The sequence below is a fragment of the Nothobranchius furzeri genome, chromosome 13 (assembly GCF_043380555.1).
Source record: "Nothobranchius furzeri strain GRZ-AD chromosome 13, NfurGRZ-RIMD1, whole genome shotgun sequence".
NCBI lineage: Eukaryota > Metazoa > Chordata > Actinopteri > Cyprinodontiformes > Nothobranchiidae > Nothobranchius > Nothobranchius furzeri.
In genome coordinates, this window is record NC_091753.1 from 52,428,582 (window position 1) to 52,452,482 (window position 23,901).

General features: G+C 42.7%; 1 protein-coding gene across 3 annotated transcripts in view; it reads left to right on the forward strand.

The window, feature by feature from the left end:
- schip1 (schwannomin interacting protein 1) overlaps positions 1–23,901 on the forward strand; it is a 374,676-nt gene that overhangs the window by 329,405 nt on the left and 21,370 nt on the right. The window contains exon 1 of one of the 3 annotated variants that reach the window (XM_015951061.3): positions 15,539–15,763. The exons of the other annotated variants lie outside the window; for them this stretch is intronic. Coding sequence (XP_015806547.1) covers positions 15,734–15,763 — 30 coding nt within the window. The 5' untranslated portion in view covers positions 15,539–15,733. Of the gene's footprint in view, positions 1–15,538; positions 15,764–23,901 lie in introns of those variants that run through there. 3 annotated transcript variants of the gene reach the window in all.

Here is a 23,901-nt window from a genome sequence, read left to right on the forward strand (position 1 = left end):
TAGGGTAAACAATCCTTGGGAGTTCAACCTCCAGCAAAATAACAACAAAATCAGATTCCTTTTCATCTTTGGCAACAAGTGAAGAGGTAAACATGTAAAACAACATTTATTACTGCTGAAAGTTTTGTAACCATTGGTTACAAATCAGTAAATGCGTTCTGTCCTCACGGGCTTCCGTAAAAGGAAGCATGGCATCCAGAGACTTAGGCCCGATCTCAATACTCGTATTGCGCCCTTCAGCAAAGAGCACTTGGAGAAAGTGTGCAGTAGGGTTCGAGTGCGTACTACACAAGTGTGCAAGTAATTGCAGAATTGAGACAGGGAGCATCGCGTCATCGATCGTAACGCATGCCGGGATGCTGGTCGCTGTGAAACCTTTTTCAAAAACCTTTATTGACAACTTTCAAACAAACAACAAATCAATTATTTGAAATACATTTTTCTTCATTGCTGCTTTGTCTAAAACATTCAGAGCATCAACTAATTGTCCTAAAATTAACTAATTTCATAAGAAAATACATATTTTCAGAAAAGGAACTTGAGCCTTTTCTCCTGCAGCAATGACTTGTGGGTAATACCCTTGCCTGAGGTCCGCATCGCTGCAGACTTGGGTGAAGTGCAGATTAAGGGTGCAATGGGGGCGTGGTCAACTTCCGCATTTGAGAATCGGGACACCCTACGCACTCGCACCCCTGGCCGGGAACGTGCAATTGAAGGGTGCGAGGGTACAAGTGAGAGCATTGAGACCGGCTCCCATGTACTTTCGACCCAATTTTTATGGTTATATGTTATGAAACGGCCAATTTTTTTCAACTGGGCATCTTTTCATTCATTTACAACATTTCAATGGATATTTCCTGAAGTTAATGGTAAAAACTACACATTTAAAACTGCTTTCCGGAGTTTTCCTCTTTCAGAAATTATGTGTGATTTGTCAGAAATCCATAAAAGTGATTATCTTATCATGTACTGTGACATATTGTAAGCAATACGTCGTTTTTTTTTTTTTGCTAAGCACGCCCCCTGCCCCGCAGAGCTCTGTGCGATAGGAAACTGAGTGCCGACCAGAACTAACCAATAGCGTTAGACTACCGCTTATATGCTTCGAATTTAAGGAATACCTCAGCTGATGCAGAGTTGATGAACTTTTCACGGACAAGAAAGTCTCTAAAATATAAATATATGAAAACACAACATGGCATGAGAATAATACTCATAAAACAACGTGTTTTAGCTATTTGTCGGCTACAGAAGCACATTTATAAGCAGAAACGTGAAGTCGCCATCTTAAAAAAACAGGAACAGCGGTTTTATGTGATATGCTTGTCAGCCACTAGATGGTGCCATCGGATAAGAGAAATGCTCCGGAAAGAAACTTTAAAGACAGATGATTTGGGGAACTTCTGCCACCTACAGGCTTGACATGTCTATAAATGTGCTTCACGCTGCACTGGATCGTTTAGCTAAAAACGAGGTGGTGTGGACCCAAGTTTTTTCCTTAGATGGGCGAGGGAGAATATTTGGTATTACAGAAACCCATCTTCATGTGTGCATGGCCTGAGAAGCACAACACACCCAAACCACCGAAAACAGGAAGTTCAGACACATTTTAACAAGAAATAAATAATATTTGGGTTGTGTTGAAACACAGAGAATCAGCTTCTCAGCACTGTTTAGAGTTCTGTGGTCATTTCTCTAATTAGATCGTGTTTGACCAACCATTGATCAAACTGGTCTAAAATAAACGGAGAAATGAAATAATTTACTTTTGACTGGTTAAACATTTTTGTGTTTGTTTTATTTTTACTCCGTTTGGTCGGACTGAGACATTTAGGAACACGTCGTGGTTCAGTAAAATCACGTTTAGCGACCTTTGGGTGGCTTTGGCTCTGGTGGAAGGTTGTCGGTTACTCCTCTGCGTGCTGAAGTGTCCCTGAGCAAGACTAAACTCCACGTTGTCCCCTCAACATCGCCTCCAATAGAAACACAAACATCTTAGAGGCTAATGAGTTCAGGAGTTATTGGCGGTCGCCGTGGGAGGAGTAACGTCTCCACTGGTCTTATCCAGTTTCAAAGTGCATCTTAATGATAACGCCTCGTCTTCTGAGCTGGTAAACATGATGTCGCCATGGTAACCCAGCTAAAGACTGGGCCCGTCTGAGATAAGTCATAATTTAGTCTGAGAGATGTAACCTGCAGCTTCACATTCCTCAACTGGTTGATCATCCTGTTGCACAAGAACTCACACACACACACACACACACACACACACACACACACACACACACACTTCCTCTGATTTAGTTACTCATGAGTCAGTTTGAGAAATGTGGATTAAATGATCACTCAGCTAATTCTCTCAACTCAGATCCTTTATTCTGCCTGAGCTGAGTTTAGTATTCAGTTTCAAATCTTCTGCTTTTTCTTTCTTCCATGTTTAAGACATGCCCATCTCCTAGAACCGTTGCCCTTCCTGCCTCTCAGCTAATTGTTTTCTTCCTCTGTCTGAGGCATTATACCTCTAATGTTCTCGCGCAGCCAAAATCCAGCAGGAGAGCATTTTCCACCCTCCGCCTGGCCTCCTCTTTCCCACCCGATGAAAACCATCAAAGAGGCCGTGAGTGGCAGAGCGTGCTGCGGAGGAAATGGGGATTTACGTAGCGGCAAGTCGACCTCCAATAATACAGCTTCGTGTCGGTCTGCAGACTACACAGACAGGAGCACGCACACATAAACGCACGCTGTGCGCTCAGGTCGGCTGCGTAAGCAAAAGCCGGTCAGGAGGAGATTAAAAAAGTTTATTTTCACAAGGCTGCAAAAAAAGGAACGGAGAATATTGAAAGAGTGAGAGAGATGGCTTCTGTTTTTCTAGCAGCAGAGGACTTAAAGCTCCATCACCTGCCAGAGAAAAGGTTGAGTCACGTGTGTGTGTGTGTGTGTGTGTGTGTGTGTGTGTGTGTGTGTGTGTGTGTGTGTGTGTGTGTGTGTGTGTGTGTGTGTGTGTGCGTGCTGAAACATGAAACACTGCTCGTCCCTGCTCCTAATTATAGAGTGAGTAATTGGTAACGTGCACATGTAGGAGACAGAGAGGTGGGCTTTGGGCCGCGTCTGCTTATGTTGATCTAAAAATACAAAGTGTGTTTAACCTCAGAGGGAGAGACGCTAAAGGGGAAAAAACAGTATTTCTGTCACCATGCCTCTGAGCTCTAAGCCTGTGTGTGTGTGTGTGTGTGTGTGTGTGTGTGTGTGTGTGTGTGTGTGTGTGTGTGTGTGTGTGTGTGTGTGTGTGTGTGTGTGTGTGTGTGTGTGTGTGTGTGTGTGTGTGTGTGTGTGTGTGTGTGTGTGTGTGTGTGTGTGTGTGTGTGTGTGTGTGTGTGTGTGTGTGTGTGTGAGACATTGTTCCAGGTCATGCAGAGAGCTTCATCTGTTGCAGGAAAGAACAGACTGCTTTGATTTCTGCTGAACGCAAGAATCAACAATTGACCAAACTATAATAAAAAAAAAAGCTGCATTGATGATTAATCATTACTTGACCGGATATTTTATAAGGTTTCAAAATAACTGGGATGAGTAAAACTGATCGATTCCTTATTTATTTAAAGGTGCTGCTGGTTTTTGTCTTTGTTCAACAGGACAGTTTTATTTGGTCCTCATCCGTGCATTTTTTCTGCTATTGTGTCATTTAAACCCTTCTTTGGAGGTCAGAATAGAAAAATTTCTGTGTGTTCCAGAAAAGAAAGTGTGCAGCCTGCAAAATGTTCAGAAACGAGATAAGCACCAGGTGTAGTTCTAATTATTTGCAGTTTTCAACAGAGGCTCTGCAAAAGGTTTTGTCCTCCCTGCTCATATTATTATCATTCACTGTGAAAAGAGTCGTTCTGCAAGAATACGCTGGCTTGGTCTGGAGTGGCGAGGGTTGTTCTTGTTCTCCTGTCAGCATAAATGCTCCACTTTTATCTTTTATTTCACATGAAAATGTTCTGCCAAGAACACGCCTGGAGGAACGTGGCCCTGCTTGCCGTTACTGCTCCACGTACAGATCCAGAAACCTCAGTTCTTCTCATTCATTTGTGAACTGTTTCCCTGGTCAGATTCATCAGTCTAGGCCTGTATCAGCATAACTAAAGGGATGAGTCAGGATATTCCATAGGATTTATCAAACAGAAAAGTCGTCGTCGTCGACGTCTTCCTCCGCTTATCCGGGTCCGGGTCGCGGGGGCAGCATCCCAACTAGGGAGCTCCAGACCGTCCTCTCCCCGGCCACCTCCACCAGCTCCTCCGGCAGGACCCCAAGGCGTTCCCGGAGCAGATTGGAGATGTAACCTCTCCAACGTGTCCTGGGTCGACCCGGGGGCCTCCTGCCGACAGGACATGCCCGAAACACCTCACCAAGGAGGCGTCCAGGAGGCATCCTGACCAGATGCCCAAACCACCTCAACTGACTCCTTTCTATACGGAGGAGCAGCGGTTCTACAAACAGAAAAGTCTTCAACCTAATCCTAAAAGTAGACAGAGAGATGTTTTAATTAAGTTCTGGGCCATACACGGAGCCTTCCTTCTAACTCATCAGACCTCTGGCAGCAGTGTATCTGATAGACTGGTGGCCTTAAACAGATTTTGTTAAACTTTCAGATAATAAATAATAGCAATAATCAAGCCTAGAAATAATACTTTTTCTCACAATGGGTCAGGATGCTCCAAATCTTAAGCAACTGGAAGAAGACCATCCTAGTAACATAAAGGTTCCTTACATTGGTACAATAGGACAGTCAAACTGAATATAGAGATGTTTACTGAGTAACCGGTGTGAAATGAATGCCTTGTAAGTCGTACTCTGGAGTAAAAAAGCCCAGAAATGCATGAATCAGCACGGAGAATTAAGCTGGGGGAGAAAGTAGCTTCAGACGACAGGATCTGAGTCTTATTTCCTGATATCCAATCCTCGCTTCGGATTGGATATCAGCAACACGACTCTACCACTGACTCGGTTTGCTCTGCAACGTTGATGCTTTATCTCCACAAATAACACAAGCCTGGAGGAGTTCTGCTGTGTGGTGGAGTTGCTAATGCTAACAGTTAGCTTCCTCTAGCTGAGATGTTCTCTGCTGTTTCCTAAAAAGCCTGCCTAATTTTGAGCCCAGATGGGTGAGTCCATGACTGACAGTGTGACGTAGATCTGTCAGGCTTTTCTAATCCTAGAGTTTCACCGTCTGTTTTCTATCAGACGCTAATGCCGGAGATAGGTGTAGGAGACTATTTTAATGTTCAGCCTGCATGAAAAACTCAGAAGTGCTCCCCCTACTGGCCAAAGAAGGAATTTATCTTAATATTTCTTCATCTTGTATCAGTTTATCAGAGAAACTGCTGTCAGGAAACTTAAAGCTGTACCTTTTGGTTTTGGCCTCAGCTGCTTTTGTGATTCACAACTTAAAGGGACTTTTCTAACTTTTGAATTTTTATGCTCGCGATTGCCCCCTCAGGCCAAAAGCGTAACAGCAGCTTCAATAGTAGGCTCGTGCACGAGGCGCGCATGCTGTACGTGCACACTCCTTAACGAAAATAACAGCTGAGGCAGTCCCGTGTGTGTGTGTGTGTGTGGGGGGGGGGGGGGGGGGGGGGGGCGGAGGACAGAGGACAGGAGAACACGCAGCTAATTAATTAAATAATTTGGTTCTGTACCTTTCTCTTCAGCACAGCCGACAAAGGTTTATGATGAGTCAGTCCTCCTGCATGCTCAGATCATTCCCTTCCCTTGCTTGAAAAATTGTTCCAAAATGAAAGTTGAACCCACATCTTTTTTATCTGTGAATTCAATGCCGTTCGGCGAGTCTCAAATAAAAATTTGGGCATCTTTCTGTAAAAAATTTTTACCATTAATGTAAAAAAGAATCTCTAAATAAACTATGTTCACATCCAGAATCAAACCCAGGACTTCTGCATGGGAGTCAGACATCTTACAAGGTGAGCTACACACCAGTAACATTAACAGTATCTGTAACTTTTATATCCTTGATGACAGCTGAAACAACGTCAAACCAAATAACGGTTCGGAGCGAAAATGGCTATTTTGTTGCTAATTTACAGGAAATATCTAGAAGAAAGTTCTACAGAAAGTAGCTAAGGGTCCTCAGAAATGTGGAAAGTGGCACTGCCTCTCTCTCTGCTGCTAAAGCTACGGATAGCAAATGCTACGGGCGATGCCTGAGCGTGAACGCGCATGAAGCAGCCTGCTCGACCCGAGCATCTCTCTTTTTCTGTGATTTTACAGAAAAACAGGCAATCACAGTAAAAATGCCAGGGCTCATTCTACAGGACCAGGGCATTGCAGGAGAATGTATGAAGAAGACATTTATTATTTCTATACATGTTTTGGCTGTCACACTTCCATAATGCCCCTTTAAACACAGATCTTTGTAATTGTGTAAAAGTGTCGAGGCAGTGTCTCGCTGGGCTGTGTCTGATCAAAGACACAAGAATTACAACTAAATATGCAATCTTTCAGTTGGGATCAAACTGAATGTGAGCTTTGGACATTTTTACACATGCTGAAATTTCATTTTTTTAAAAGCTGGTGCAACATTGGTTTCATACGCCACCAACAGTGGAGAGACATCTCCTTCAAAAATTTTGTTCACATCTGGTACCGACATTTGCACTCTTGGGATATTCTGGTTTAACTGCGGGTCAGCGAGTCGTTCAGTCTCAGTCGTCCGTGTGTCGTGATGCAGTTAGATAAAACAAATATGTGTTCACAGCATGCTCCATTTTCTTATGGTAGAGACAGGAAGCACCCATTGGAGCAGCCTCCGGTGATCACACACACACACACACACACACACACTCTCCCTGGCCTCCCACGTCAGTTCTTCCCTGTCAGAGCGAGCTCATTACTACCAAAATCTGGGCCTCACACTGAGCCAACCTGCTTTGCTATGCAGTGTTTTTACACTGGCACAAAATGTCAGCTCACTAAAAGCATCTGCGCTCTCTTCTCCCCGCTGGGACACAAAGGGTAGGAGAATACCGAGGGGAAGGAGGAGGAGGAAGGTGGTTAAAAAGAAAGCAAGCGTAGTTATAGGCTGAAAGGCTGGAGAGAGACGAAGGAGGTTTAGATGGCACGGGAGGCTAAAAGGAGCGAGGGCGAGCTGCTTGTTTGAGAAAGGGAGGAGGCATCTCAGCTTGACTCAGATGCATAGATTTTTCCATGAAGTGCTCAAAATGCTGCACAAGGCATTGTTTACCATCTACAGCCTCACTCGTGCGGCCACTTTCAGTGAAATGAATCAGCGTTGCCCCATGTTTTCCCTTATTTCCTCATACGAGAGGCTAAAAGAAGTTTTCCTTGACCTGCGCCAGGACGGGGCATCGCTGGGTTTTTTTTTATATGAAGGTCTGGTTGCATCTGCTTGGCTGCACAGCTCTGCTCAGCTTTTAGGGTTGATTCTTTCAGAAGGCAGACTGGCAGCTCGGTGTGTGGGAGGCTCAGCTGCTGTTTTCCTGCCTGGTTTATAATCGTTGTTCTGTTTTTCATTTAAACCGCTTACATAACCAGTCTGGGAAATCCATCGCTTACTTTTTTATTTTTGCCTGTTGAGGTAAATAAAAATTTAAAATAAAATAATCAGGATTATTATATTTTAGAGTAAATCAAGTCCTGCCATGTCACTTTCCACGTGTGCTCAGATTGTAACCTTGACAACAATGTGAAGGTCAGTAGTGTGTGTGCGCGCGTGTGTGTTTCGGTCCGACTGCTGCCATGGTGACTGAATGAATCAATCCAAGGACATCAAAGTTCTTCACTCTAGCGCACGAGGAGGTGAAATCTGTGCTTTTGACGTATTTGTATTCGATTGAGGGAAGCGGCCGGCTTTGGTGAAGCTTTGAAAATCCGACGGCTGAGAAGGAGAACATCAGGCGTTTGATTCTTCGCTGCTGCGCGTTGGACTCGGCTTTACTTGCGCACGTTGTTACGGTTCTGTTAAAAACACAAACGTTCATCTGATGGCTTGAAAGAGCACTTTAAATGCTGCTGACTTTCTTAAACAGTCCTTTAAACAAATAATCACATCTGTGGGAACCCAAAACCATCACCCAAAGACAAACCAACACTCTGAGATATGAAATGTTGAATTTGCTCAACCACGTCAGCTGGTTCCACTAAACCTAGCTGCTTAAATGTAGATGAATGTACTTTTAACGTAACACAAAACAAAACACATTACTCTTTACATTTAAGCAACCAAATTGTAAATGGCTTGTATGAAATAGCACATTCAAGGGCTCTACAACCAGGGGCGTGTCCAGGGAGTGGCCTGGGGTAGCACATGCCACCCTTAGAATCTGATTGGCCACCCCAGGTGCCACCCTACTAAGTTCCAGTTTAAATTGACTTTACAAAGTCGACAAAAGGCTTGGGTTGTAAACTCCAAAATAGTGTGTGGTTGCATGCACCTTTCACCTTGTTTTCTAGCCCAAGTATGTAGTGTTAATATTATTCAAGATTTTTTCATATTCACATACATAATATTTAGAGTCCCACTCAACTCCAGCTGGTGGCAGTAATGCAACAAGAAGTGACTTGCTAACCACCACAAAAGTAGAAGATGAAGAGGAAAAAAATGGTGATTGTGCAATATGAAACTCAAAAATTCACTAGAAAGTAAATAAATAAATAAATGATTTGTGTAAATAAATAAATAAGCATAACCATTGGTGCCACCCATGAATAAACAAGTGCCCCACATGGGCCACCCCATTTTAAAAGTCCTGGACACGGCTCTGTCTACAACCGCCCCAAAGTGCTTTTCAACACAACCAGTCATTCACACGCTGGTCGTGTTTAGCTACAATGTAGCCACAGCTGCGCTGGGGTGCACGGCCAGAGGAGACGCTGCCAAGCACTGGCGCCGCCGGTCCCGCCGACCACCAGCAGGTAAAGCAGGTTGTGTTTTGTCCAAGGAAACAACGACTGCCACAGACAAGGCCCACACCTGCAACCCATCGGTTACGGGGAGGCCACCTCTGCCAGTTGACATAACTTGGTTGTGCAAATTCAACATTTTAATTCTTGGAGTGTAAAGTAAACATTTACCTTAGAGATGGGGAGAGAAACACGGTCATCCGGGAGGGGCTTAGAGTAGATCTGCTGCTCTTCCACATGAAAGGAGTCAGTTAAGGTGGCTCGACTATCTAGTTAGGATGCCTCCCTGGTGAGGTTTTCTGGGCACGTCCAACCAGGAAAAGTCCTAAAGGGACACTCAGGACACGCTGGAGGGACTATCAATCAATCAAACTTTATTTATATAGCACAAAAAATACAGCTCCAGGTGCTTTACAGGTTAAAATCACCCCATATAACCCATATCCCCATAATTTCCCCAAAAATATAAAAATAATTATGACAGTTGCACCCCCCCAAATCCCACAACCTGTTTCTTAAGGACACGCACCCACACACACGCGAACAATACACACATGCACACACACAAAACTTTAAAAAAATTAAGAAATGAATAAAATATCATAAGAAAACACTAGGCCGAGTTCAGATGGGTAGTAGTCGATCGACGGCAGCAGCAAATGCATCGGCCCAGGGATCCCAGGGAGGGAGGGCGAAAACCCCTACCACTGCCGAGTTTCAAACCTGCAACCTTCTTGCTGCGAGGCAACAGTGCTAACAACTGCGCCACCATGCAGCCTTAAGTCTGCTCTTAGAAACATGAACGTTCTCTACAACCCTGAGGTCCTCCAGCAGCCTGTTCCAGAGACGTGGGCCATAAAATTGGAAGGACGCCTCGTCCTGGGTATGGGTCCTGGGTATGGGTATGGGTATGGGACTGTGTCTCTTGGCTGGCCAGGGAGCACCTTGGGATTCACCCGGAGGAGCTGGCCCAAATGGCTGGGATGATGGATGGATGGAATAGACCGGTTGACACCAAAATTTAATTATGATTATTTTAATGACAGTTTCATTAAGATCCTGTCGTGTTTTTTACATATCTTGATAACAGACTCTCAGAGCTGATGTGGAAAGCTAAAGGCAAATGTTAATGTAACGGTCTTACACGATCTTTAAGCTCTCAACCTTTTGGTTCAGCATCGTAGAAGTGACTGATATAGCCATGTTTTGTGTTGGCTATTTATGATTAGGCAACCAATCAAAATTGAAAATAATTTAATGAAAATGTTCATAAGAATCAGTGTAGTGGCTGAGAAGCACAAGCAAAAACATTATCTCCTGTCTTGTGCGTTTCAGTGGCGGGTGAGAACGAACGACTTCCGTGCTGTAATTCCTCATTTCTACATTTACACAGAACTTGAAAAGGCTCAGGAATTATTGATTTGCCTCGCCACTTTTCCTCTGTTTGCTGTAGATTAAATAAGCTTACACGTTAGATTGACTAAGCCTCCGAGTCGCGTTCATGAGGTTGAGATCTCTCAGCACAGAGAGCCACATCCGCCGGTGTCACAGGATGGGCTCCGTCCCAGCTGGCCACCGCGCTGAAGGCCAGAGCCAACGATGCGCAGGGAGATCAGAGCATGGCGGGAACTCATCGATCCACTTCCAGGTCATTAAACCCAAGAGTGGTCATATTGGCAGAAGCAGCATCACCCAAGAGAGAGATCAATACTGGATAGAGAGGTTTAGCTGGGGGGGATAACAGAGAATCTGTGCAGCTTCCCACCTGACCACCACCACAATAAAAGTTAGAAAGTTTAATTTGTTCCATTACAATAACTGGAGTGAGCAAAACAGTGATTATTAGTGATTAATGATGCTTTATTTCCAACCTTTCTGAACACTTTCTATTATTATAAATACAGTGGTTATTAAATGTGTTTTTCACTGGCTTCATCTAAAACACGTGTCAGACACAAGGCTGGCCCGCGGAGCATTTTTATGTGGCCCGCGAGATAAATATCAAAAATATACAGGTGCTGGCCAGTAAATTAGAATATCATCAAAAGGTTGAAAATATTTCAGTAATTCCATTCAAAACGTGAAACTTGTACATTATATTCATGCAATGCACACAGACCAATGTATTTCCAATGTTCATTACATTTAAATTTGATATTCATAAGTGACAACTAATGAAAACTCCAAATTTGGTATCTCAAAAAATTAGAATATTCTGAAAAGGCTGAATATAGAAGACACCTGCTGCCACTCTAATCAGCTGATTTACTCAGAACACCTGCAAAGGCCTTTAAAAGGTCCCTCAGTCTTGTTTTGAAGGCACCACAATCATGGGGAAGACTTCTGACTTAACAGCTGTCCAAAAGACAATCATTGACACCTTGCACAAGGAGGGCAAGACACAAAAGGTGATTGCTAAAGAAGCTGGCTGTTCGCAGAGCTCTGTGTCCAAGCACATTAACAGACAGGCGAAGGGACGGAAAAAATGTGGTAGAAAAAAGTGTACAAGCTCTAGGGATAACCGCACCCTGCAGAGAATTGTGACGACAAACCCATTCAAAAATGTGGGGGAGATCCACAAAGAGTGGACTGCAGCTGGAGTCAGCGCTTCAAGAACCACCACGAGGAGACTCATGAAAGACATGGGATTCAGGTGTCGCATTCCGTGTGTCAAGCCACTCTTGAACATGAAACAGCGCAAGAAGCGTCTCGCCTGGGCCAAGGACAAAAAGGACTGGACTGATGCTGAGTGGTCCAAAGTTATGTTTTCTGATGAAAGCAAGTTCTGCATTTCCTTTGGAAATCAAGGACCCAGAGTCTGGAGGAAGAGCGGAGAAGCACAGAATCCACGTTGCATGAGGTCCAGTGTAAAGTTTCCACCGTCAGTGATGGTGTGGGGTGCCATGTCATCTGCCGGTGTTGGCCCACTCTGTTTCCTGAGGTCCAGGGTCAATGCAGCCGTCTACCAGGAAGTTTTAGAGCACTTCATGCTTCCTGCTGCTGACCAACTTTATGGGGATGCAGACTTCACCTTTCAACAGGACTTGGCACCTGCACACAGTGCCAAAACCACCAGCACCTGGTTCAAGGACCATGGTATCCCTGTCCTTGATTGGCCAGCAAACTCGCCTGACCTTAACCCCATAGAAAATCTATGGGGTATTGTGAAGCGGAGGATGCAATACGCTAGACCCAACAATGCAGAGGAGCTGAAGACGACTATCAGAGCAACCTGGGCTCTCATAACACCTGAGCAGTGCCACAGACTGATCGAGTCCATGCCACGCCGCATTACTGCAGTTATTGAGGCAAAAGGAGCCCCGACTAAGTATTGAGTGCTATACATGCACATTCTTTTCATGTTCATTCTTTTCAGTTGGCCAACATTAGAGAAACAAACATTTTTTCATTGGCCTTTAGAATATTCTAATTTTCTGAGATACCAGATTTGATGTTTTCATTGGTTGTCACCTATAAATATCAAAATTAAACGTAATAAACATCGGAAATACATTGGTCTGTGTGCATTGCATGAATATAATGTACAAGTTTCACGTTTTGAATGGAATTACTGAAATATTTTCAACCTTTTGATGATATTCTAATTTACTGGCCAGCACCTGTATTAAAACTGACCCACTGGCCGATTTTACTGCAAAGACTACAACTCCCATGATGCTCTGCGGCGTTAGCGCGGAGCCGAAGCGCCCCCTCCTTTATGTTTTTTCCAGCATCTGCTGCCGGTGTCTGCAGCTCCGCTGTCTCGGACAAACTAAACACTCCTCTCACTCAGCGCCGAGTTCACTCAGCTATTTGCCGACGTTGAAGCCCAGAAACGGAGATTTTACCCGCTCAGTAATGTGTTCAACTAACTTCCAGACAGAGCTGATATAACTCCAGCGAGCAGCAACACGCTCAAGTCAGCACGACTCTGTGGCTGCTGTAGTTTTTATTTTTCCTCCCCGACACACAAGAACGTGATCAATCTGCTCAGACTTGTTCAGCAGCAGGGGTGGATTTAGGACTGAAAAAGATCCGGGGCGCGAGCGCACATACACACATGTAACACGCACTAGTCTTTTCAAAAAACATTCGGGGCTGAGCCCAAGTAGCCGGTCCTAACGCCGCCCCTGTTCAGCAGCCAAACCTATGTGAGCACCTGTCGTCATCTAATGTTGTCATTATTATGATGAAGATGAACAAAACAACAGGAGTCTCCTCCTCAGCTCAGATCAACCCCCTGATGCAGGTATCTGGCTGGAACAAGTGAGCATCACAGTAAACCAGTGGAGCAAACTGAGCTTTAAATATTTAGGTTTTATGCTCTTTTTCTGCTCCAAAACATGAAAGTTAACAGGTGATATATTGCATTTTCATTTAAGATAAAATGATATTTTAATTTTGTTGTTGGCCCGTGAGAAAAGATTTAACCTACAGTAAACAGGAAGTGGAAAGGCTGCAGATAGATGAATAGAATAGAAAATCCCTTTATTGTTCCTCAGTTGGGAAAGCCAGACGTCACAGCAGTGATGACAATTATTACACACTGTAAACCCGAATAAGTTCCCAGAACTCAAACATTTTGAGGTAATCAATTGCCTCAATCTTTTTGAGTTTCGATACTGAAAATTTTAAGTTTTCATAAATTAAATTTCTTCATAAATTTTACTCATACATTTGAAGTTTATTAAATTAAAATTGATCATCCAATCAACTCAAAATATTTTTGTTACCACACTGTAAACCAAAAAAGTTCCCACAACTCAAAATTTTTGAGGCAGTCAATTGCCTCAAAAATTTTGAGTTGCAAAACAAAATATTCTGTCTTTAGAAATTTAATTTATTAATAAATTTTTCTCATAAACCTTGAGTTAGATTAAATTAAAATTCGTTATCCATTCAACTCAAAATATTTTTGTTAAAAAAGGAGAATAAAAAAAATAAGAAAAATGAATAAACAAGAAGAAAACTCCTGAATAGTTTTTAAAAATGCTGAATATTCCACAAGTAATGCGTACCACGGATGCGTTTTATTTAAAATGGACTTGCTCGTGTTTAATGTGGTTATTCCACATTCAGTGTTAATGCAAAAATAAGTTTGTTCCCAAATTAAAAAGTTCAAAATTACATATATGTTGATAAAGAAAATGTGCAAATTTGCCGTTACTTTTTATTTTTTAATTAAGTTTGGCCCGCAACTTCGTCCCAGATTTTCATTTCGGTCCAGTGTGAATTTGAGTTTGACTCCCCTGGTCCAAAACATCTGAATTTCACTTTAACAAATCCCTAAAAATGGCCACAACATTCCACTATTGTCTCGTAAAAATAATCATCCTTGTGTATTAATTTTTAAAAAGTACTATTCGTCATCTGATCTAGGTGATAAAGTTCTTTTGCTTGACGCAGATCAGCTGGTATGAGTGATGTCGGCATGCTCATGAGTCATTTAAGTGAAGTTACATCAATTTTTTCATTGAGAAGTTTTTGTTCAAAAATGTTCAAACGAGGAAAGGACAAATGCTCTCATTTCTGAGTATGTTTAGAAAAATGTAATAAAATGAAATATTTATGTGTATATATATGTGTGTATTATATATAATATATATATATATATATATATATATATATATATATATATATATATATATATATATATATATATATATATATTGGCCTGTTTAAAGTATGTGAGGTTTGAGACTAAAGACGGAAGAATAATCAGCAGGATCAGCTAAATGAGGAGATTTTCTTTTCCTTCTTTGGTCCTTGAACGCACCGTTGTGATGTAGCAATAAAAAGGTAACAAATGCAGTCCTTTCCCCAGTTTGTGAAGCCCTAATAACAATAAGCACCAATAACAGATGTTAGTTTACAGTTTAATCTGAACAAATTCTGTACATTTTAACTTTTTGAAATAAATCTGTACCAGGAGGTCAGAATCTGACATCAGATTTAGAAAAACAAAAAGATGAGAAGATGCAACATGAAGGAATGAATGGAGAGCGGCAGAAGGGAGAGATTATCCGAGTAGGTTGGCCTGTGTGTGGATTATAGAGCGGCCATCTGCCAGGATGGGATTATAATCTCACACAGAGAAAGACACGAGCTGCAGGAGTGTAGCTATCCACACAACATGACTTCACATAGAAAACACATCTATGATTAAACTAATTTATTAGATTGTTTTAATTAGTGATGGAAAAACTGAAACTATTCCATTCTGGTGATTTTTGCCCCAGCTCTGTGTGATCATTTAAGATTGAGGTTAAAAACTTCCTCTCCTCTCTCAGCTGGACGCGACTCCCAACTAAAACAGCAGAATAACATCCCAGCCCTGACCTACACCATCCATCCACCCGCCCTACCCTCTTGTCCCGTCTCCACCTTCGCCTCTTCCCACCGGCCCGCTCCACTCACACTCATCCCATCAGCTCCTCCCTTTTTTCAGCCTAAAGCAGACAGAGAAAGCCAAGCGGGAGTGTTCTCTCCCGTTCCCACACCTCCTCCTTCTCCCGTCTCTCACTGCCCTCCCTCTTTCAGCGCTGGGGAAGCAGCGATCGGACCCTGCCCTTTTTCCTGTTAACAAACAGAACAGAAGCAGAAACCTGCGATTCAGAGCAAAGGGTGGGTGAAGAGGCAGCTCGAGAGCCGCGCTCGTTACTTCTTTTTTTCCTCTTAGTTTGAATCGGCAACTCGGTGGGATCCCTTCTCTCCCCTCCCACTGGAATACCGCTGCAGGGCTGGGAATCTAATCCCAGTCCCGGCTCCTGCTCCTCCCAGCTCAGGCTGCTCGGCTCTGGGATGCTGTGAAGGATGGTCCACCAGGAAAACTGCTCCTACCAGGTAGTCCTCAGAGCAAACTAACTTACTGTAATTTAATTTAGATTCTGACGGACACAAGCTGGCGTAGATTGCGTTACTTCATTATTTCTAAACATCAAAATCTTCTATTTTTATCTGAGTGACGTATGAATTTATCACTTGACATGTCATAATGTTGCACCGCTGCAGAGAGCGTGTGGGGGTATTTCTCAGCCTGGTGTGGTTGCGTGATTGTGTTCTGATGTCTGGCTGGTTGCTAAGAGAACACTTGACTCATGGGAATAATGTCCTAGCTCCCATTCACGTCCTCCTCCATCCAAGCCTCATCAGTTAACACGGAGGAGATGTGCCTGCAAGTTCTTCTTCAGTGTCACAGCTGAATCCTCTTTGGCATGGATGCTGCCGATTCACTCAGTTCCATAAATGATTGGGATTTTTAAATAATTATTAAAACATGAGGGGCTTTGCTCGTGTGTGTGCGTGACCGTGTTGGTGCACCGGTGTCCTACTTTATCTAACAGAGAATCAGGAGAAATGAAGGCTCCGTGATGTAAAATAGGGAGCAGCGCATCACGGATGTGCTTTTCTATATAACTAACTCTGCGAGGGAGGAAAATCTGCAATGCAGTGGAGATGAAGAGTGGGAATAAGTGGAGAGATGGATGAAAGGCACAAGAAAAGAGGAGCAGAATATGCCGGAGGAAGCAGCGGGAAAGGAAGCTTGAGCTTCTTTGATGTGGAGAATCAAGTGTTTCAGGGACGGGGATGCGCCTTGTGGGTGGATTTGGTGTCTCATCAACTTTGAAACTTTAACCTTAAAAGTCTTAACATAAAAGTTTTTATTTAGGTCACATGAACTTACTTTTTTTGGCTGTGGATTTAGTTTTCACATAGTAATCAGGTCAAAATGATTACAGAAATGATGCAATCAATCAGAAATGATCATTATTCAAACAATTTTGTCTTATTGAGTCATGCCGTTTATATGATGTACACTTCCACCCCTCCAATGGCCAAATTTACCCGGATCTTGCGGTGGGCTGTTAAAAAATCAACACGAGTAAAGAAAGAGGCAGAACGAGGGCAAAACACACCGGCTGCATATGAAACTCTACTTAAATACACTTCAGAGCATGCTCCACAGAGCATTTCTGAAACACCGAGGTGTGTTTTACAAACTACAATCTGAGCATCAACACTTCATGTGCACGTGCTGCCTGCTTTGATTTCTATAGCAGCTATTCTCTACTTCTATAGCAGCAATATCTGTTCTTTTTCACTTCATTTGACCCTTACATAAAGTAGAAGTTTAGATTAAATTAGCTTGTGTCTTCATTTGTTTTTAACTGACGGCTGCATGTTGCAAAAATGTGGATCTGATTCTTATAAATAAATCTGGCATTAAGCGTTTTTCTGTACGTCTGTTGATGATTAAAGTACATTTCAGCCTAATTTATACTCAAATCACCACTAAATAGCTAAACTCTGCTTCTTGCTGACAGAAATTGGTATAAGCAGTTACTTTAAAATGTGAACTCTGGATATTTTTGGTCAGGACTTCACCTAATGCTTTTATTTTGACGATCTACATGTGTTTTTTGCCAAAGATGATAAATAAATGTAACTTTTTTTACTGTTAGAAGGGGTAATCAATTTCAATTGGTTCCAGTGTTAACCGAATTTGTCATATCTATGATCTTTTCATTAAATGATAACATCAACATTAACCCAGTATCTTATTTTGAAGCCTAATAGTTAGAATGACCTACCATCAAACAGACATGGTCTTTGCTTAGCCGGAAGGTGTATTTGTGTGTTTGGGAGCAGTTGTGTATTTGCCTTTAAAGTATTTCCTGCCATGTTTGGTGGCAGATAAAGAGACTAGGCAGAGCGACAGAGGGGAGATGGCAGGATCGAAGCAACGAGCTACAGATAAGCGTAGAAAAGTGACGCCAAACGGATAGCGGAGCCGGCAGATGAAAGGCGGAGATAGAACAGTAACAGGAAGTTTATCGGCCAAACCCCAATGGAAGCAAAACTACACATTATAGTCTTAGGTGTGTTCTTGCTGTGTCTTTCTAAATCCATGCTTTCGTTCTTTTTAAACACAGAAACAGTTTTGTTTACCTGTTTTGTAGCTACAGTTTCGCCGACGGCTGCCGGCTTCTTCAGGCTGGCGCTGAAGCCTGAAGAAGCCGGCAGCCGTCGGCGAAACTAGCTGCAAAACAGGTAAACAAAACTGTTTCTGTGTTTAAAAAGAACGAAAGCATGGATACACATTATAGTGGTGTCCAGCTCTCTGAAGCGTCGGCAGTGAGAAGTGATAAGAAGAATGAGTTGGATACGAGGGGAGAAAACACATCTGACACGTATGAAGTTGGTGGTTTAGTTGGGGTAGGTTTCATAAAAACTGAGATGGAGCTAATAAGAGAAAGGAAAGGGGCGTTACGAGGAACTGAGGGCTCAGGCTCTGATAACCACTAGTCTCTGGAGACCCCTTAATTAGACTGGTTGTCCTGGCAACCAGGATCCAGACAGCGCCCTTCACATAAACACAACACACACATCGAGGGATGGGAAGAGTGGTGACAGAAACGAAGAAAGGGAATTAGTGTGATGAAGAAATATACTGGTCAAGGTGTAATTAGATAAAGTGGAAAATGACAGAGGTTAAAAACGACGCCGTAGATGTTCTGATCTGTTTGTCTCCCGGGACAAAGCACATCTCTTGTGTTGGATTGTGAGCATTGTTCTGTTTTGGTGCTGCGTTATGTAAGGTGTGGGATTCATCATTTACATTACTGTTAATAAAAGAAAAGAAAGAGACAAACAACTAGAAAGCCTCTTTACCTTCCGGTTCATTCAAAGCCCCTAATGTCAGAAAACAATAGTCAGTTATGTGGTCAAATAGCCACGAAGTACTTCGCATTAGATCAACAATCCCAAACCGATGTCTCGCTGTTGGTGCCGACTGGAGACATAGAATCTGTCAGTTGTTGTCACGTTGAATTGGCGCTTTCACGAGGTCACACGGGGCAAACGATGCAACTGCAAATCCTCTTGTTGCTATTTTGTCACTAATTGTCTTAAATTTCTCTTGATTTGTTCACAGTTGGTTGCCAGTCCAGACTGGTAGACGCCCATAAAAACTGCTACTATTATGAGACATTTTAGTATGATTCGGCATAGTTGGAAATGGGTTTTTGGGACTATTTTGGGTGTCTGAATGCACCAAGCATATGAAAACAGTGTTTTCCTGCTCCAGAACCTTACTGTTGCTAAGTGCTTTTCCATGCCAGCAATCACATATTTCAAGAAATGTAACAAGTTCTCTAACATCATCTATCGGTTTTTAGTTCTGTTGGTTTTAGTCCTAAACAAAACAAGTCAAGAGCACCAATCATCTGCACCATCTGTCATCTTAGCACTTCATTTACTGCCTAAGGGAAGTATACCTCTTCAGAGAGGTTACTGGAGCCTTAGGTCTCAATACGTCGTCCTGTTTCCAGATTCTCATGTGAATCTTGAAGTCCGTCTGAGTTGGGTTGCTGTCAGCAGCAGTGACTCTAATGCCAATGGTGAGATTTATCGGCTTGGCCGTGGTATCTCGGTCCAGCCTGGAGTATCCTGCTAACCCTTGGGGACTCTGGCTCGATGTCGAATCCTTTAAAACAGTGTTTATTAGTGAGTATTTCAGTGCATTTATGTTTCATTTATGTGTTGACAAGCAGATTGATGGGGAGGGTAGACGGGAAGCTCCAGTGTGACTGTAACTCTATACGAGGTGTGGTCTGATGAATTATATATTAGGCGTAGCAGAATTTACAGTCTCTTCCACTGATACATCATGCTAGAATGACAAAATTGATCAGTAAACCTAAATAAAGTATCTTTTCAGGTAAACGATGCACAAAATTGGATTCTTGTTTGAATTTAAGATGTTTCTTGGTTTTGCGTTACTGTAGATGGACTACTGACAAGCTGCTGAAGTCATTATGAGGTTTAGACTATGGGTAACCCGTACCGATATCGATATCAGAAGTAATTTGATATCGGCCCAAAAACACTGCATCAAAAATCTCCAATATAAGCAGTTTGTTGAGGTTCACATTTTTGCAACCAATGGTTTCAAAAATTGTCTTTTTTCATACTGACTGTTATTGGCTCTTGTTCTCCGATTGAGTAATACCACTTGATCAAGCCTTTCATACATTCCACACTGCAAAATAGGTGAAAGTATGTATGATTTGTGCTGATATCGTATCGGATTGATATTTGTATTGGCCAATAATCAAGGGTGCAATATTGGTATCGTATCGGTAGAGAAAAAAGTTGTATTGGGACATCCCTAGTTTAGACTTTTGCAAGGGTTTGATAAGGGAGTCAATTATCAGATCAATAGTTTACGGTAATAACCAGAGATGGGACCATCGGGCATGAGCTTGTAATCAGCACGTTCTTTCAGCTGTTCCTGCTTCTAGTGGCGCGACTACGGCCAATCTGATTGATGTCTCACTGTGACTCGTACGTATTATCAACAAGTAAACAACACCAAGTTTATATGCAGACGTTCTGTAAAAACTCTGTTTTCAGGTTAGTTCCACTTTATCAAAACCTTTGTCGTACGGGATCAGTGAAATGACTCACAGGTGGGCGATTTAGAGATAATAGATGTTTTAAACAAGATATTGGGTAAAATATCAAGTCTTTTCAAGTAAACAGACTCGAGTCACGTCAAGTCCAAAGTCACTGGTGTAGAATTCCAAGTCAAGTTCAAGACTTTGTACATTTTTTCAAGGGAAGTCTAGTCATAAAATTACTGACTTGAGTCTGACTCGAGTGCCAATCATGTGACTCAAGTTCACACCTCTGGTAAAAACTGTTGGGTGCAGCTCTTCTGGAACACCAGTATTTCAATTCCTGCATTGAGATAAATTTTATACTTCTCCTTGGTAGTAATGCATTTTTTTAACTTGTGGTATTTACACATGAGTGATTAACATTAAAGGGGCATTATGGAAGTTTGACAGCCAAAACATGTATAGAAATAATAAATTTCTTCTTCATACATTCTCCTGCAATGCCCTGGTCCTGTAGAATGAGCCCTGGCATTTTTACTGTGATTGCCTGTTTTTCTGTAAAATCACAGAAAAAGAGAGATGCTCGGGTCGAGCAGGCTGCTTCATGCGCGTTCACGCTCAGGCATCGCCCGTAGCATTTGCTATCCGTAGCTTTAGCAGCAGAGAGAGAGGTAGTGCCAACTCAGCGACTTTGTCGCTGTTCCTAACGACTAGTGACAAACCTAGCTACATTTCTGAGGACCCTTAGCTACTTTCTGGAGAACTTTCTTCTAGATATTTCCTGCAAATTAGCAACAAAATAGCCATTTTTGCTCCGAACCATTCTTTCAACGTTGTTTCAGCTGTCATCAAGGATATAAATGTTACAGTTACAAAAGATGTCACTGGCGCTATAGCTCACCCAGTAAGTTGGCGGACTCCTGTGCAGAAGACCCGGGCTTGGTTCTGGATGTGAACATAATGTATTTAGAGTTTATTTTTTACATGAATGGTATATTTTTTTTTACAGTAAGATGCCCAAATTTTTATTTGAGACTCGCCGAACGGCATCAAATTCACAGATAAAAAAGATGTGGGTTCAACTTTCATTTTGGAACAATTTTTCAAGCAAGGGAAGGGAATGATCTGAGCATGCAGGAGGACTGACCCATCATAAACCTTTGTCGGCTGTGCTGAAGAGAAAGGTACAGAACCAAATTATTTAATTAATTAGCTGCGCGTTCTCCTGTCCTCTGTCCTCCGGACCACACACACACACACACACACACACACAGGACTGTCTCAGCTGTTATTTTCGTTAAGGAGTGTGCACGTACAGTATGTGCGCCTCGTGCATGAGCCTACTTTTGAAGCTGCCGTTACGCTTTTGGCCTGAGGGGGCAATCGCGAGCATAAATATTCAAAACTCCATAAAGTCCCTTTAAGGCTACAGACAGTTCTACATTATAGGGAGCCTAAGTCACTTCCGGACCGTGGGTGCCCGCAAGAACGAAAAAATTCGTGCAAGTCAACGGGGCTAAAAACGCTATTTTCTAATTCCGCTTGTTTTTGCGCCATGGATTTCACATGTGATGTCCGTGATTTTTAAAGACACATTTTGATACCAAGAACTCGCTTATTTTCGAACGTGGAGGAACAATGTTTTAGGTTTTGTGTGAAGATAAGTCCAGGACTACAAGTGCGATTCACGAAAGTGACGTCATCAAACCAGACATGGAGAAAACTAGGGAAAATGGCTGTAAGTTCAGCAAACTTCCCACAGGAGGAAAGAACCGCCATAAATCTGGTCATTTGGTAAGTAGCAGCTATGCTAGGGGAGAGGAGATTATGTGGTGACGTCCCTGCATGCGATGTGCCGTTTTCTAGTTCGTAGCCATGCTAATTATGAACTTTTAGTCGAAAACACCCATCATTAGATTTCATTTAAATTGCAGTACAGCATATGTGCGATCCAGGGCGTAAGGCAGCAATGCTGTTTGACAACACTTTTGTAGATTTATTGTTTCCGTGTGTATGAGAAAATCTTTTCCTGCTTGTTGGTCGTATTAAATATGGTGGAATTTACTTTTACTTTTGTAGCTTTCCTTCAAGTTGATGACATCATTGCACCCTGATATAGTTTTCTTGTGGTCCTGCTTTTTATGTGCAGCACATCTATCCCTTGTTTAAGCCACAAACATCCTTTAGTTCCCTACATTACACACATTTCCAAATCCCCCTTGAACACTGGCCTCTGTTTGAGCCAGCGAATGTCCCGATGGGCAGCTCTGTGCTCCTTTTACAGCCCAATTTGTTTGGAACACAGAGCATCGACGTGGAAAATTTCTCACTGCGTTGCTATGGCAGCAGTCTCAGTTTTTCCTCCTCTCACCAAAATCAACTCAAATAAACAACTCTGCTGTTGTAATGTGGGATTATAATTTCCACGAAAAAATAAGCAAAAATCTGGCAAAAAGTGGAGATTTTTTTACGATGTGGTCTCGTATTTACCCACGCTACTAAAGCTGAGTTTTAAATTTTAGCCAGACTCTCAGGAAAATAAAAATCCTCCTTCTGAAGGTATGAAACTGAAACAGGTCCCAGCATAGATACATGAACCTAGATCGCACCAGGATGCTTGGATCTGAGGCCTACAGGAGGTGCCAGGAACCCCTTCCACAGTCGCCCTCTGTTCACTTGGAACAATAAGCTGTTCAGTGTGTGTGTGTGTGTGTGTGTGTGTGTGTGTGTGTGTGTGTGTGTGTGTGTGTGTGTGTGTGTGTGTGTGTGTGTGTGTGTGTGTGTGTGTGTGTGTGTGTGTGTGTGTGTGTGTGTGTGTTGGGGGAGGGGGTTCCATAGCTAGACTTCTTGATCTTTGGTCCAGACCTGCATCCCGTGCGTCGCATAGAGGAGGCGAACCCCTTTTCTTCCCTGAATCAGCGATGACTTCACCTCCACCGTGAAGTCAGCCTCAGTAATGAAGGAGCTCCACCCAGGACGCTCTGGCTAACACCAAACCCTGGTTGTGTGTGCAATGCTGTGTAAGTTTAAGGCCAGTGTGTTTGTGTGTGTGTGCGTGCGTGCGTGCGTGTGTGTGTGTGAAATTGAATAATTTTCACAGAAGAATCTTTTTAATCAGACGTCACATGACTGCTCAAGCCCAGAGTAAAGCGACGTTTCATCTGCTGTTCTCTTCGATCTCGGATCTCTTTTCTCATCCCCCATTTGCCCTTTTGTCCTTGACCGGCTGGTTCATTTATTATCCAAGACCACCATCTTCCCTTGACATCCTCGACTGCTTACGGGGATTCATCGGCAGTCTGTAAGGAGTGTCGATGCTTTGAAAGCAAGTGGAAGAAGTTGTTTAAACTTCCCCCCAAATGGGATTAAATCTGGTGTGAGGATTTCTGTTTATCATATAGTTTATCAAAACATAATCCAACGAGCAAGATAAAAAGCACTTTAAAGAAAACAAACCCGGCTAAGTTGTTGCACTGAATAGGAAATGATCATCTCCTGTTCAGAACGGGATCTCCGGCTCTCACCAGAGCGGTTCTCAGCCGAGTGTGAAGCAGCTGGGATTAGAATCGGCTCCCCTAA